Source organism: Thunnus maccoyii, chromosome 8 (assembly GCF_910596095.1).
Source record: "Thunnus maccoyii chromosome 8, fThuMac1.1, whole genome shotgun sequence".
Taxonomy (NCBI): domain Eukaryota; kingdom Metazoa; phylum Chordata; class Actinopteri; order Scombriformes; family Scombridae; genus Thunnus; species Thunnus maccoyii.
Genome location: NC_056540.1, coordinates 20,524,214 through 20,541,540, shown reverse-complemented (window position 1 = coordinate 20,541,540; position 17,327 = coordinate 20,524,214). Strand labels below are relative to the sequence as shown.

At 41.2% G+C, this 17,327-nt stretch overlaps 1 protein-coding gene across 4 annotated transcripts in view; it reads right to left on the bottom strand.

Annotated features, from left to right (window-relative positions):
• fgf13a (fibroblast growth factor 13a) overlaps nt 1-17,327 on the bottom strand; it is a 117,501-nt gene that overhangs the window by 50,391 nt on the left and 49,783 nt on the right. For all 4 annotated transcript variants that reach the window (XM_042418791.1, XM_042418793.1, XM_042418790.1 and 1 more), the window contains one exon: nt 7,818-7,985. In XM_042418791.1, coding sequence (XP_042274725.1) covers nt 7,818-7,985 — 168 coding nt within the window. The remainder of the gene's footprint in view (nt 1-7,817; nt 7,986-17,327) is intronic.

Below are 17,327 nucleotides of genomic sequence, written 5' to 3'. Positions count from 1 at the left end.
GGTTCACGAGCCTAGCCCTAACACCATGATAGTAGTGCTGTGCAATTCTGATTGCTTAAGAGATTTATTTTTCAAACTTAGAATGACAATGGGGTTTCAGCCCAATTTATCATCTGCAGTGACTGGCACTCAAATTAAGAACATGAGTAATGCTCCATATACTGCACATACAATATGTATAGATTGAATATACATTCATAGCTTCGGTTTACTGTATTTCTGGACAGAATGGACTCAAGTCATTTCCTCCTTCATTTCATTCTGTGTGGCTGCTGCTGAGTCTGCCATGGAGGAAAGGACTTGCGATTTGGAGGCGAATAAGAGAGGAGTGTTAATTAAATAGACAATGATCGAATGTAATAGGCCTGGCAACTTTACTCTGCTGGTCCCCAGAGTAGTTTCTTGTTAATGTTGCCATACACACTTACTCCTTCTGTTTGTTTATATGCCTTTGGTTTAAGCCACAAGAGGAGCCAGAAAATAACACTGCATCAGCATCTCTGCCTAAATCCGAGGAAATACGTATGTGAAAATGTGTGCTTGTGTTTATATGCATGACCTTAAAAGAGCTGTTGAATGTCTGAAATGTAATTTATAATGTAATATAGAACTTCTCCTCTCTATATAGGGGATTATTTGACATAAATGTTGTCTCTCCATTATAGGTTTAATCTCTACACTTCTTAGTTGTCAAAGGAGTTTATTTTTAATGTGCATTTACTGTCCATCTGGATGAGAGTGGGGACATGTTAAAACTTTTATATGATGTAAAATGCTCAATAGATGGGGCCAGAAAGGTCAAGTAAGCACGGCAGTATTTATAGTGCTGATGTGACACTGAAACTCTCCTGCCATCCTACTCTCTCCAGGCACCAAATCACATTATCATACACATTATTTATTCATGCATATTCTATTTATGTATCGACTTAGACAAAAAGAGTTGTTGCTTTCATGCAGAAAGACAGATTCAGAAGGAAAGAAAGACAATTAAACAAGCTGTTATTGGAGTGCATCCTAAGGCTGCATGCTTGTCTCTTGTCAACATTGCAGTAGTGTGCAGGACTCGGTGAGACACTGCAATGGGATACTGTTATAAGGAGCGACGCTGGCCCCCTGGAATGTAATTGCACTGTGTCGACTTTGTGGTGAATCAACGCCATGCATTTTACATCGAGTGTGGGGAATGGATGGGGCTACTACTCATCCCTCTTGCACTTCTGCTTACATTCTCATGGCTGAGTGGGCAGCAGATGAGTTATTTTGTCAATAAGGCTGAAACAGATTAGATAATAGCCTGAATGTTGAGCAACACGGGTGCTAGACCTCATTCATTACTGATTTCATCACATCGCTTTAGATATAGTATCTTGGAGCTCACAGTTGCTTAACATTGTAATAGCTGTTGACTGTGATTAGAGAGAGTTGATGTAGCTTTTTAAATGAAGTTTGAAATTGGACTGGTTGGCCTTTTTTTAGTTGAATCAATGTATCTACACCTCCCTGCACTGTTAAAACTCAGATATCAAATCTTCAATGGTTGCAGCATTTTCAAAATGGTCCCGGCTCATAACTGCATTATCACACAAAAAACATACATGAAATAAAAAAACAGCAGCACAATTTTCATTATAATGAATTACAAATCTCAAGCAAGTTTCAAATATCTGCTAGCTGGTATTCATACAGTAGTGAATTTCATCCTGTACTGCTTACCGTGTCTCTTTCAGACACATTATAATTGTATGGCCCACGAGAATTCAAGAGTTGGAGAGAGAGAATATGAGAGAGATGAGCATGTATATGAGAGAGGAAAAAACTAAAGGTGGTGAGTAGCTTCTTCTGCTCAGATCATTTGTAATTTGAGCGATTCATGAGCAGATAATCTGAAATTTTATGTCCATGACGCAGTCCAATTTCTATTTTCTAAAACTCCTGAAATGTAAACCTGACTTCTAAGTCAGTGCCTTATTTCTTAAAAACTGCCATATTTCTTTTTGCCATAATGGTTAAAGAGCAATATATGTTTAAAACACATGCACACTGCTCATGCTTTATATTTCTGTGTTTATGTCTCTATATGGATGTGTGTCTGTCTGTGTATATATTGCATAGCCAGGAACTATAAACACAAAGTCGTGTAGTCGTCTGCATTATGGATGGAGTATTTACATAGTTCTGCCCCCTCAGGCACCATCTTTTGTTTCTGCTGTGGAGAAACAGAACAGAGCCAAAGAGAGAAACTGAAGCAGAGGAAACAGGAGACAATGATTTGAGAATGAAGAGGAAGATGAATCAACAGGTGGTGACAAAGACTGAGCCAAAGAGAGTCAGATAGAGAACAAACTGATTGACAGCAAGCCTGAGAATGGAGAAAGAGAGTCCAGTGCACTCTGTACGTCTGTGTTCTCGTGCTCCCTGCAGCTCTACTGAGATGAACTGATATGATTTGAACTCATCCTCTGGGGTGCTATAGTCCAAGCCCATATGCTGCTGATATGTTGCTCTGTTAAGCATGTCTCCAGTGACATGTGAAAGCAATATCTTGGAGTTTCTATCAGCCACCTCAATGTGGTGCTGGGATATGCATCAGAAGAATTAGACTCAGAGGAAATAATACTGTAGATTACCAAACTTTGTCAAAGTCTCATTAGATCTCCCCTCACTGTACCTTTCAGAGGACTTGTTACTGTCAGCAACAGGTACAACAGATACAGCAAATACGGCACACACACTCCAGCATCTCATTTAAACAAACATCAATAAAATCTTTTAGATCATGTCATTAACTATTTGATATAATCTAACCATGTATGGAACATAGACAACCAGCATTCCTGACTAAACAGTATCTGCTGCAATCCGGTGTGACTTACAAACTCTATTCAAGGGTTGTTTCATTCTAGAATCCAAAAATCATTAATAAGTGCATCAAAAAGCAGCTGGAATGCTTTTGTCATGGTAACAATGTGACAATGTGACAAGGCTTAGATCTCTCAAAACATACAACCTTCCTGTTTTTACTTTTTAGACCAAATAACACCCAAAAAGGTAAGTGCAAATATATCCACATCTTCTGTATCTCTCAAGTATTGTAGGTATTTATGTGTTATTCATACCTTTTGGTGAAGGATGTAAGCAAAGAGCTCTGTATTGTCAGTTGTGTGTGTGTGTGTGGCCTACTCCACACATGGTTTCACACAGTTTCTATCCGCATCATGCATCAACATTAATGACGTCCTCATGAAGAGCTTACGCAACAGCTGTAGTCTCCCCTCCTTCCTTTGTAAATTTAGTCACGTCCAACTGGAGCTGCAGCCAAACTGAATAATACATCTATACTGCTCTAGCCAGACCTCCGCTAGTATACCACTTCTTTATCTCTCTCATACAAGAGTAGTGCATGTCAATCAATCAATCAATCAAGTTTATTTGCCACGTGCAATCATTCAGGCACAATCGCAGCGCCCATCAGTTCCTTCAAATTGTGCAATAAAAATAGATTAACTAATTAATGATTAGTAATAATTGAAACTAATTAGTAATAATATATTTGTATGATTGGAGGGGGGCAGTCTTAGGCAGTGATGCAGTTAGGATCCTAGGGGCCTGAGGGCAGGGCCTGTGCTGGCCTGGTGTATCTTTAATGATTCTCTTAACCTTATTCTTGCAGCGCCTGCTGTAAATATCCTTTAGACAGGGTAGAGCACCGAATATCGTATATTCAGCTGAATTAACCACTCTTTGCAGGGCCTTGCGGTCCTGCTTGGTGCTGTTTCTATACCAGGTAGTGACGTTCCCCAGGACGCTCTTGATGGTGCAAAAATTCCTCAGCATTTGAGAGGATACCCGGAAATTCCTCAAGCATCTGAGGTAAAACAGTCTCTGCCTTGCCTTTCTCACCACCAAGTCAGTATGCTGACCTCCCAGGTCAGGCCCTTGGTGATGTGGACACCAAGGTACTTGAGGATGTCTACACTCTCCATTGAGGACTCGTTGATATTAAGAGGGGCGTAGTTTCTTCCCTGCTTCTTTCTTGTCCACTATCAGCTCCTTAGTCTTGCTGACGTTCAGGAGTAGGTTATTGTCCTGACACCAGCAGGTCAGATCCTCTACTTCCTTCAGGTAGGCCTTTTCATTGTTATCTGTGATCAGGCCAACAACAGCTGTGTTGTCAGCAAACTTGACAATGGAGTTGGAGTCAAAAGTGGCTACAAAGGATGAGGGTAGAGGAGGTGTGCCCGCTTGCCCTCACCACCTGGGGTCAGGAAGTCAATGATCTGCATGCATAATGAGGTGTTCAATCCCAGATCCTTGAGCTTTGTGACAAGCCTGGAGGGAACTATGGTGTTGAACGCTGAACTGTAGTCAGTGAACAGCAATCTCACATAGTTCCCTTTCTTGTCCAGGTGAGATAGGTTGGTGTGGAGGATATGTGCTATGGCATCTTCCATTGATTGGTTGGGACAGTAGCCAAACTGTAGTGGGTCCAGTGTGCTGAGTAGTGAGGAGCAGATGTAACCCTTGACCAGCCATTCAAAGCATTTATCACTACAGAGGTGAGTGCCACTGGGCGGTAGTTATTCAGGCAGGCTGGTCTTGTTTTATTGGGAACAGGAATGATGGTGGACTTCTTGAAGCACATGGGTATGGCAGACTGAGCCAGGGAGAGGTTGAATATCATTGTGAACACCGGCACTAGTTGGTCAGCACATAGTTTGAGGATCTGCCCACTGATACCAACTGGTCCTGCTGCTTTCTTGGTGTTCACATGTTTGAAAGCCCCCTGATGTCATGCTCAGAGAGGGTGATAGGTGTGAAAGGTGTACCCACCCATCCGTTAACCTCTTCTTCAGCTGTTTTTGCTTACTAGCTGCTGATGATCTCAAAACAAGCATAAAAGTTGTTTAGCTCACTTGCTAGAGACACATCAACACTTGACAAGGAGGTGGGGGCGAGTGGTCTTGTAATCTGTCATAGTTCTTAGACCTTGCCACAGGCTTCTGGAGTTGTGCTCCTCGAATTGTAGTTCCACTTTCTTCTCATTGTCCCTTTTTTCCTCCTTTGCTGCCCTCCTTACATTGTAGGCTGCTGCTTTGTAATTGTCCAATGTTTCCAGACTACAACCCTAAGTTGTAGGCTGTAGTGTATGTGTTTATGGCATGGTTCTGGTAATCCATGGTTTCTGGTTGTGGAATGATTTAACTGTAGTTTTGGGTACAGTTGCTTCTATTGTTTTACAAATAAATCCACCACAGAATCAATTAATCTATTTATGTCATCTGTAACATCAATGGTAATGTCCTGGAACTGGCTCCAGACTGCATCATATAGTGCAGACTGTAGGGCAGCCTCTGATTGGCCTGGCCATTTCCTGACCTTTCATGTCACTGGGGGCATACGTCATAGTTTGTTTACATACTTTGACCTCAGCAAGATGGGCGCATGGTCACTCTTCCTGACCGCAGGTAGTGATTTCGCTCTCTAACTTTTTTTGAATGGCATGTAACAGTGGTCCATAGTGTTTATTCCTCTTGTGGCACAGTCAGTATGTTAATGGAAGTCAGCAATAACCTTCTTAAGGTTAGCCTGACTGAAGTCTCAAGCTTCAAAGAGCGCAGCATCAGGATTAGTGATCTGTGAGCATTTCAAGTCTTTACAAAGAGCCAACAGGGCAGCCTCTGTACTCACCTGTGGTAGGATGTAGACTGCTGTGATAATGACTGATGTAAATTCCATTGGTAGAAAGTACGGTCTGCATTTGATTGACAATAAATCCAGATCAGGTGAGCAGGAACGGGATAGCACTGTAATACTCCCACTGTCACACTAATCCTTATTCACTATAAAACACACGCCTCTTCCTTTTTTCTTTTTTCTCCTTTTTTCCTGTCTGACTGATATCCTGAATAGAGCAAACTTGTTGAATTCTGGTGTCCAGTAGTCCAGGATTTAGCCAAGTTTCTGTGAAACAAAGGACATTACAGTTCCTGATATCCCCTCGGAAACTGATGCAGGTGAGGAGATTGTCCAGTTTATTATCCAATGCCTGTGTATTGGCTAGCACGATGCTTGGCAGAGAAGATCTGTAAGGCCGTGAACACAGTTGGTATTTAATCCCTCCACGTTTTCTCCAGTGCTTCCTCTGATGTTGAGATGGACGCAGAGATGGTCTTGCTTGTCTATGTGGTTGGGATCGAAGCTGGTGTTTATCCTCTCCACATTTTCCTCAATATTTACATTGTTTACTCCGATTTTTACATTTGAAAACCTCATCCAGCCAAGTAGCAGGGTTGGCAGGAGGAGAGTTTCCAAAGTGGTGAGTTGACCATTTCCCTATCCCGATGAGTGACTCGTAGAGTCATGTTATCAGTATCCAATATTATCCAATATTATTCACAAAAAGTTCACAAAAGTGCACAAATTGAGCGGAGCTGACAGAGAGGCAACTGGAAAGGTCTATGCCTTCTAGAAGGTGTGCTTGAGTCCTTCAGCGGTTAAACAGACCGCCATCACTAGGTTAACTGATATCTAAGCGCAGAAATATCATGGACCTCTTTCAGATACAAGAGACGACAGAGTGGTGCATTGCAGAAAACACATCAGTAGTGAGATAATTCATATCTTACCTATCAGGAAGTCTGCGAAGGAAAGCAATTTCTACAATCTTAGCACTCTATTGTGGGACAGATGATAAATGAGGGCAGTCATAGAACCTGAGTGCCAGACATTGCAGGGTATGGTAGCATGCTTGGAGTGCAAAGGGATTTTTTTTATTTTTTACTTTACAGTACGTATACAGTACGCAGACATTTCCTCATGCTGCTACAAGCACAAGGGAGGAAAAGAAAGAGATGAAGGGGAAAAGATTAACAAGGTTGTGGAAAGGAAAAAGTAATGTAAAGGAAGGAAGGAAGGAAGGAAAGAAGGAAGGAAGAACGGAAGGAAGAACGGAAGGAAGGAAGGAAGGAAGGAAGAACGGAAGGAAGGAAGGAAGGAAGGAAGGAGGGAAGGAGGGAAGGAGGGAAGGAAGGAAGGACTGACAGGGTAGAGTGCAGCAACTAGGACCATTGAGCCACATGGCAGAAGCATAGGGAACACAAGGAACAAGAGCAGGGGACTTGCAGTCTGTAGCTGAGTAGATCCCTATGTAGTCATGAATATGAAACACTTCAATCTCACATAGTCTTCAGGACAGGGGGATAACACCTTTTTTTTGTTCCATGAGGCTAGTGGAAGTGGAAGCACATATTAAAATTGCCTAGTCATTGAACTCATTAGGGTGGCAGCTGCCTCCATCTATGACCCCTTTCTTTTTGCACTTTGTTTTGGTCTGTGCATGCGCCTCAGGGTGGCAATGACCGAGTTAATGGTTTGGGGTAGGGAGGGGTGGGAAGGAGCTACAGATGCTATGCTCCTTAGTCCAACATAAGGGGTGTGCAGGCAGACGCACATACACACTCACACACATACAAACACACTAAGCTAGACAGGAGCAGAGAGGCACAGGAAAAGATGCCCTCCTACAGGTTTTCTACAAGCAAACATGTCCTAAGCATTCAGACAGTTTTATACTATGCTCAAACACGCTCACATATGCGCGCATTCGTGTACAAACACACGCATGCTAGAGAGGGGTAGAAGCGCACCAGATGCTCTCTAAAAAATGGGACAGAAATGAAAGAGAACTTAGAGGGGTGGAGAACTACTGTATCAGTTCACACAGAATACGAGAGAGAAGGGAAAACAAGACGGGAGTGGGCAGGGGTAGGCGAGGAGCATCAACAAATCAAAACAAGGAGGGGGTGCGAACAAACCTTCGGGCTCTGCGCTCTCTTTGTGGACGACTTGCTTCAGCGGGCAGCAGAAGATTTCGTGACACTTAGCACGAAAGGGGGACCCTTTACTCCTTATATCCGCAGAGTGGATGGAGTCCTGCCGTAACATAATGTACTCCTGGGTACCTGGGGCAGCGTCATCCTGGACTGCGGTGGTGCCATAACAGAATGAACTGGGGTTAGAAGGCTCACCACACACAAAAAGAAAAGAAAACAACAAAAACACAAGGCAGAATCACAGGCAAATAAAAAGACATAAAACATTAGCAACAGTTATAGCTTTTTATAATAGTACTATAGCTCGTAGTGAGAGAGAGAGAGAGAAAGGGAAGAGAGAGGAGACAGGGACAGAGGAGAATTAGAGAGAAAGAGACAGGCTGAGATCAGGAACACCAAGGTCACACAACAACTAAAATTAAACACCAAATAAACAACAGTGGGGACTCTTTAAAATATTTCCTTGGTCGCTGAAAAGGAAAAGTGAGGACATAACACAAAGAAAAGGTAAAAGGAAACATGAACGGCTAAATGTTCAATATTAGTGTTATGGCAGGCTTTTGGCAGGCAGGAGCTTCTGCATTTAAATGAGGTGATTGTAGGGCTGGTAGAGGTTCAAAGGTTGTGAGATTGCAAGGCAAGCGTGCAGTCTGCTACTGTATATACCAAGTCAGCATCACTGAAACTGGGGTCAGGTGGTTGGTGATTATGGCCCCCTTGTTCATTGCATATCTACCCCATTTGTGAGCAGGCAAGCAGATGCAAAGGCATGCACAAGCCCCCGGGTCATACTGCCTATGGTGCAGCAGAGGGTGGCCGGGTTGTTTTCATGGAGTCATGCTTACTGTAAGTTAAGTTAAGAAGAACTTCTACAGTGTAGCACTCTGTCTATGTGTCTACAGTAATTCTGTACTGGGATCCTGTGTAAAACCCTGTGTTTCTGTACTGGACCTATTGCATCTGTGCTCTTATGGACACAGTTCCTGCTTGTCTTCGATCATTGACCCATTTTCTCTGTGCTGATGGATTAGCTACAAGCGAATCATCCCAAATAAATGGTATCTCCTTTTCCTAATGGATTTGAGTACCATGCCTCTCTCTGACACATTTACTACTTAATGAAAATGACTACAGAGGAAGCTATTAATCAGTTTCCACTATCGAACCACCATAATGCTTAATCCCCCCCCTCAATTTATGACATGTGTGACTGACATGATCATTTTCAATTTTCATTTTAACTAAACTCACTCGAAAAAAAATGGCATTATGAATTACGTTAAAAATGTACACATGTAACTCATGACCCATTTTCCCGTCACACACACAGTTGTTCTTGATGAATTCTTTGACCTAATATCCATTCTTTTCATGCTGTGAGAATATCACAGTCTTGTATCACATGTAACCCTCCACCAGCTAAAATTTGAAAACATGAATGATTACAGTGTTGCCTCAGTTTCTATTTCAAGTAAAGATACACTAGACTACTAAATATAAACTAAAACATTACATAGACTCCCACACACTGACTTCCATGTGTTTCCACACAGAATGCACCAAGTGTCTTTTTCACACAAATAAGACTAAGAGGCAAATGTTTCTCTCTCTTTGTGTCTCAAACACAAACAAAAACCGAAATGTTGTTTGAATGAATCTTGAAACTATTTGACCATACTACTCTATTGACTACTGAGTAATAGTCACATCTGAGTGGGTGCAAAGTTACCACCAGCACACTACAATAAATTTCTGTTCTGTATTCATAAACCTGACACACTCACCCTTGTTGGAGCCAACTCAGAAAAAGCAGCCAAAGCCAAACATTTACTACTGATAATTGGCTCTTGGTTCACTTCCATTCATTGAACCATTTTACAGTCAAGATGGTGGTGCAAATAACAAATACAGGAATTTATTCATCTCATATAGTGCCTTACTTTAGTGGATCATAACATATCAGGTATGGATTTAATCTGCAGCTCCAGTCACAATGAGACCAAACTTTTCTATGGATGTCCGTTTTTGAGCCACAGCAAAGGCCAAAATGTGGCCTGCAACAGACTGGGTAAAAGTTGTTTTTAGCCTAGCCGATTGCTGGAAATGCCTTTTGCTATGTCATAATGTATATCATAAAACGACAAGGACTGCTGAAAAGACAAAAGTCTAAGCTTTATGATAGGCTCATAAGGAATGATTCGTTGTCCCTAGCGGAAAAAAGACTTCCAAACTGAAGCAGTTATTGATCACTTGTGGCCCCCCAGTGGGTCAAGAGGAGTGAGGAGTCAGTAGTCAATGGCTGTATAAAACAGAGCAGTCAATGGTGTTATAAAATAGGTTTTTCAAAAATTGTGAATCACTGCAACCACGAAAGGTCCTTGAGCATATAGCCATAAATGTGGACAAAAAATATTAGATTGATGGGTCCCGTAGTATGCGAGATTAGCTGCGGACAGATACACACACAGACACACACGACCAAACGCATGATCCCCTCCAGGCTTATGCCTGGCAGAGATAATAAGTGTATTTCAATTCAGTGAACTGTTCTTGCCAAATCGGTCTTAATGGGGGGTGTGGTGGCTAAATGGAGAGCATGTATAAGGCAAATTAATAAATAATATCAGAAATAATTGATTAAGGAGAGAGAATGACCCCCAGTTGTACAGTACAATCACAGAAAACTGAACTTTAGGGTTCCAAGTATTTTATTTCAGCATACAGTATGTATACCCAACATTTCCCCTGACTAACCAAAACAGGGGCATGCCTTGCAGACATATAAATAAAGAATTGGAGAATTTAACTTTAACTTAGAACAGAATTAGCCTAATTAATTATTGATTAAACTTAATTTAAAATAAAACTGAAAAAAACATAATAGCTTTTCTCCAGAACCTTCCAACAAAATATATTTTTTCTTTTCTATCTTCACTGCTTTAATATATAAGTTATATTCACTGAACTGTGAGACACCATGTTCAGCAGATACAACTGATTTAGCCTTGAAAGGGAGACCTACAGTGACTTTCTGCACTCTGTATGTCTTCCAAAAAAGAGAGTGATCCAAACCTGAATCCTCATACGCCCACAAAACCAGGTCCGCTGTCCAGTAGTCCAGCCATTGCTTGATACAAGCCTCCCTTGTATGTTTACCCCATAAAACACAGACACATAAACACACACACACACACACACATACACACACTAAAAGGCAGCAGATAATCAGTGTTCCACACCCAGTGCAATTAATCACCACATGCCTTTTCTCCTATGAGACTTATCAGTATCTCTGTGCCTCCATCAGGCTCTTGAATAACCTCCTACACTAACACCTCTGCACCAGCAGAAGGTCCTGGAAACCCCACAGATATCTATCGCAACCCTTAGCCAAGAGAACCACAGCGCTACTGAAACTTTAATGGTGTTTTGGATTGACAGAGAGAAAGTCTAAGATTCCTTCCAGGAATGTGACCCCATTCTCTGGTCCTGAGACACAGAGGTGCTGCTACTGTACTTGATCCAATAGACATTCAGCTACACTAACATAATCTGCCCTTTTCTAATACATTTAGATTGCACACAAGGCAATAAATAAAATAGCATTATTTTGTAGAAAAATAGCTAAATTCCCTATAATACAGAGTGTACCTTTTAAGCCTGTGAGATCCTGACAATTTCTGCCCGATGAGTTTTTCTCTCCCAAAACGAAGAATGAAGGGTTTGTTTCATCACAAGAAAGGCATTGAGGTGCACTGAGACACATCCACAGGTTAGTTGCTAAAGGGTTAAACCAGAGACAGTTCCGAAAGGAGAAGAGTCATTTTCTGTATCTGTTTCACGTGAGTTCTGCCACGGCCCCGCCCCTTTAGGAGACTAGCGGCTTGTATCTCCTCTCTGTGTTGGTGCTGAACCGTCTCTGGTTTCACTGCAGTGCTGCTGACGTCGTTTTTCAACCGGATAAACAGAATAATATCACACAATAACCGATAACATCATGTGACACACAACCCGATATGCTTTCATCCGTCCACACAATGTTCACAACACTTTCAAACAAGGTGGGGAGATGAGGGGCGAGAGGCGACCGCGCCCACTTAGGAGGCAGGAGGTGTATACCATTTCATACCATTGGCGCAGCTTGTAATGCATCCTCTATTTTTATAGAGCATCTTTGGTCAAACTTCGAACTGCTTACTGGCACAAACATTAACACACTCTGCAGCTGTTTTGTCTCTGTCATCCTCACTATCCTGCCCGCTCGTGTTTAAATATTCCAAACTGAACTCATAACTGAGGTAGAAGATTTTTGTGTGTGAAACAGACTGAGAGAATAGACTCTCAGGTACTCCAACAAATGTCTAATTCCAGCCGGCGTTTATTAATGAGCCTGCTAACTGCCGGCTCATCAGAGGTAATAAAAATGAGTGACGGTGGGGCTAAGAGGACGAACAGGGGAGGGGGCGGCCACCATCTTTTACAGCCTGTCTCCTTCATCCTTGCCCCAGCCTTGATGAAGAGTGCATATTGGGATTGAAGGATGTGTGATGGATGACACAATAGGGCTTGGGACCTCACTCTCTATCAGACCAGCCACTAAGAGTGAGCTGTCACCCAGGTTCATGATAGTCCGTGATCTACAGGCACCAGTGTTGCCACACTGAACCTTCAGCAAACTGCAATAGATGTCCTTGCCCCTCTGACAGGAATAAATCTCATAGTAAGGAGAAGTGGGTACAAATCGGAGAGGGGGGACGAGATGTATCTTGCTTCGGTTAGTTGCTCATCTATTTAAACCCCTTATGAATGACTTGGCATCTTACGGTTTTATGGCAACTGTATGTTAGATGTGCTATCTGTGAGGACAGTATTTACCGTATGGGGCATAAAGCATTAACCATGTTGTGCTTATGTTCAGGTCCGGGTGCTTGTGTCAATAGAACATGAGAACAGGCTTTATTTGACAAAGCATCATCAGTAACACCCAGGCTCACAAATGTCACCATGTTCAAATAGGGTTCAAGGACGTGTCTTATCAACTGAAGCACTGGCAGGTCCAGAGGAATGAGCTACACCTCCATATATGCAATCTGCACAGTTTACTCAAGCCATGGTCTATATCCATCAAGAAGGTGGAATACATTCATCATGACTTGACAAATAGCGTACTCACTAAATTAGAATCAGAATTAAGCACAGGAATGGGTCTGTAGCCTGAGGTTTGTGTTTCTAAAATAGCCTGTCCTCAATGTGGTTTTACAGGGAGCAGAATCTAGCACATTGTCTTCTGGGATGCCTATGGTTCAGTGTGGCTCCATCTCAAGAAAAGAATAGTTTTATTTTGGTTGTAAGTCACCTTGCAGGCAGCAGAGAATGAGAGTGAGTCGAGTTGAACTTGAGGTTTTCTTTGAAACGCAGGATGAGCTTGCATTTTTATTCATGCTCTTTCATCCCTCTCAGCTCGTTGCGTGTCACTTTCTCGATCTCTTTCTTTGTCTCATTTTCCCTCTTTTTCTTTGTTACTCTGTCTTTTTGCTATAAACAGAGGCTCTAAAGCTTGACATGATAGGTCGGGACAAATATCATAGCCTTTTGCTATCAACACATGAATCGCTGGATAGAGTGATGACGATTAAAATAAATATGAAACTGCAAAGTCAATATCGTCAAACTCAATTTTAGGTCTCACTGTATCCATGACTACACCTTAGTCAAGGCTTTAGTATACCTACATTATTATCTTTCATAATGACTGTATTACACTCTATAACATAGAGCAATGATACAGCAGCAAAATTGTAAAATAACATGTATGTTTCTATAGATAATGTATTAAGACTTGAGTCTAATTCCATTAGTATACAGAGGGTATGATATATAACATAGTACAGGAAACAATTTCCATTAATGCTGGCAATTACTCAGAAGCAACACAATATGGCCATAAGCAAAGCAATTCATTTACTGTACACCAATACGCCGTATGTAAAGGAGCTATGAATCTGCCTCAGAAGGCAGCCGGCCTTCTTATTCTAGTTGTTCATCTAGAAAAAAGCTATATGGAGGGGTCTCATCTTAATCTGACCCTCCATCCAATGTACATCATGACGCTTCAAACTGCATCACAAACAATTGGTGCGGGGGCACTAAGACATCATTGCAAAGGCATAACTAAACATTACATAAGTCTATAGTCCAATTTTATATTTGTTTTTCAGAGCCTGGGATATATTCAGGTGTGAAGCGCTGACCTTTGACGCAACAGCAGGTTGTATAATGAGGGGAAGTTATGGGCATGGAGCAGAGTCGCCTCTACTTTGACAGACTGTCACTTACAGTATGAGCCCCATCATCAGAGACTTGCTTTGTTGGTTTGGTGTTTTTGAGTAAGTGTGTCTGCCTGCAGAAAAGGGGACTGAGCAGGTGGGTGAGAGCAAGAGTAATACTACCGCCTGCCAATATCAGCATGTCTGCAGAGATGGATGTGATGAAACTGTTGGTGAAGGCCCAATGATAGACACATATAGAGCTCAGATGAAAAAGTATTGATCCAGCATCAACGAGTGGCCTTGCAGAGAGCCTGTTTTGCCTCAGTATGACAGCTTCCTTAGCCTGAGGGTCTGTGCACACACTCATGTGACTCCCACTTGATGAGTCAGTATGCCATATATGATATATGTCGTATGCCATCTGTTTTTGAGCATGTTTGTTTGTGACAGTAGTGGTGTGGGTTAGAAATGCGGTAGGGGTGTAACGGTATGTGTATTCAACCTGAACTGTCACAGTGCGGATGTTATGGTTCGATGCACGCAGTCGTATGAAGAATACGCTCTGTGACTCATACAATTACTGTCAAAATAGTTTAATGCAGCAATACAAATCCTTGGTTTGGAGCACAGAATTCCAATTATGTGGTTTGGAGCCTTCCACTCATGTAAACCCCGAGAACCTCTAATGCGCATCTTGAAGGGCGTCTTGTGTGTGACTATGACCACAGCAGCAGTCTGGCACACTGATTGGCTGGACAGCCTATAATTCATATGAACATGTCCGATAAACACATTGTAAAAGGCTGCCTGGAACGTGATGAATAATAAAATGATTTTTATTTACACACGCCATGCATTCACACTCATAAATTTCACAGTATACTTCACATTCATCTCGCAAAGGTAATTATTTAGCCATTAAATCAAAAAGTGCTTGCAACTGCTGCCTTTTTTAGAAGATGAACTCTAGCATGTGCGTGCTGTAGACTGTCTGAGGACTGCACTGCCCTCACAGTTGAGTTTCGCCAACATCACGTTATTAACTAATTTAGAAAATCGATTTTCTACATTTGTGAAACGAAACTTGCCTTAACGGATAGATGTTTTTCCTAATTTTATATAATTTTATCTCAATTTAGTGGCCCTACTCTATTTCAATTTTCCCATACTCATAGATCCCTGCACCTTGTCAGGCAGAATCAGGGGCCTTAATGATTGTAATGGGAGTCATTACAGTTATTTAAATTGCCATGTTTAATTTATATTTATTTAATTATTTAAGTTTTTTTTCCCCCAGATATTTTTTATTTCAACACTGTATGGTAAGAGATGTTTTTGTTGAGTTTAGAAGAAATGATTTTAAAGGGAACAGGGGAAATTAGACTTTAATTTCTTATAGTTATAATGCCTTATTTAATTTAATGTTCTGTTTAATTGGTTGGGTATTCATGTGCAATTTGTTCAATAAAACCATGTTCGAAATAATTGATTAATTTCTTTATTCAGTGGGCATAGACTACTCACTGTTTGGGGTCTATGTTAGCAGTGTACGTATCAAGGCAGAAAGACATAGGAACTGTATTTCCTGAGTTTCCACTGGTTGTTCTCGTGAGGAGGTAAGAGGAGATGAATTTTGCTGCAATCGTTTCACATTTGGGGATTTCTCCCAGTAAATAGGGGAGTTTCTGCATCTGTTTTTAATTCAAATTCAAGATATATTTTGGCTATATTTGGGAAATGTTTGTCCCTTAAATGAGGAACTCACCATGTTGGTGCTGTTACCCGTTATCCTCCTGATGGCAGACTGTGCTCCATCACGGAGCTGAACTGATACAATGTGCACTGTAGTACGATACTAACAATCTCTCTGTAAAGGCAGATTGTGGAGACATTTTAATCATGTATGAGGGGGAATGGGCCAAGTTCTGCTCTGCATATATTGTTTGGTGTCTTTCTCTGGACAAGCGGGATGTTCTTACAGTAACGGACACCTTAGTTTATTTGATACGTATTTTAAACAACAGAGTATTACAGTAATATTCTGTTGTTTCCTCCTTGATAGTTTTATTATTGCAAACAAAGACAAATGTTTGAATTCACATTTGCATTTATTTAGAAGCTACTATAAACTGATTTACAACATAGTTTTTTATCTTATTGCTGCCTTCTTGTTTTTGTCTTGTTGTTATGTTCAGCTCCCACATCTGTTGATTCCTTTTATATGTTTTTTTATGTGGTTTTTTTCTATGGTTTTTTTTTTTTTACCCTATAATGGCTGGTATAATTAGTTTTCATGCAGATGCAAATATATTTAAAAGTTTTACCCCTTACCTGTTCACATCCCTGACTATTATTAAAATATGCTCCATTATCTCTGTAGTGAAACAATACCGCATCTCCCGTCCCCCTCCCCTCTCTGTGACAGTCGGCTTTTCACTCCGCCTTTGAGTGAGCCATTCAGCACAACGATAAACACATTTGATTTCTGATGTGGTCAGACAGCACGTCATAAGAACCAGTTCTGAGAGAGAAAAATGTAGTTAAAGTAAAAGTAAACGTGGTGATTTTGTCCCTCTGACTGATATATTATTATATATGACATCATTAGATTATTAATACTGAATCATCAGTGTTAGAGCAGCATGTTACTGTTGTAGCGGCTGGAGGTGGAGATAGCTTCAACTACTTTATATACAGTTAGATAAATCAGCATAAAACAGCTGTCAGCGGGTGTCCTGACTCCTTGCAGAAACAGAAAGCTTGTTTTCCTCTTCCACTGCAGCAACTAAACTGTGTCAGTAATAGTTTTGGCCAGTGAGCCATTGTTGGATGTTTAATTTTTTTCAAAATAAAAGACCAAAATGTTATTTTCTATTTTTCTTTTTTTTCTGCTGTAAATCGTACCGAACTGTGACCCCAAAATCAAGGTTATTTTCCGAACTGTGAATTTTGTGTACCATTACACCCCTAAAACGTGGAATATCACAATGATCCAAAAATAGAGGCTCACTCTGATAAGAAACACCAAAGGCAAACATGTCTGCATAAAATCTCCTGGCCTCTAGTTGAATGTACGTTTCCAGAATGGTTAGAGGGCCACTCTTATGGTCTGTTCACACCAAACGCAAAGCGAATTTTCGCCTTGCGTTACTTGCACGAGTTTGACCGCAGGATTATTTGTATTGATGCACCCCAAACAGCCAAAATACATTACTGCACATTA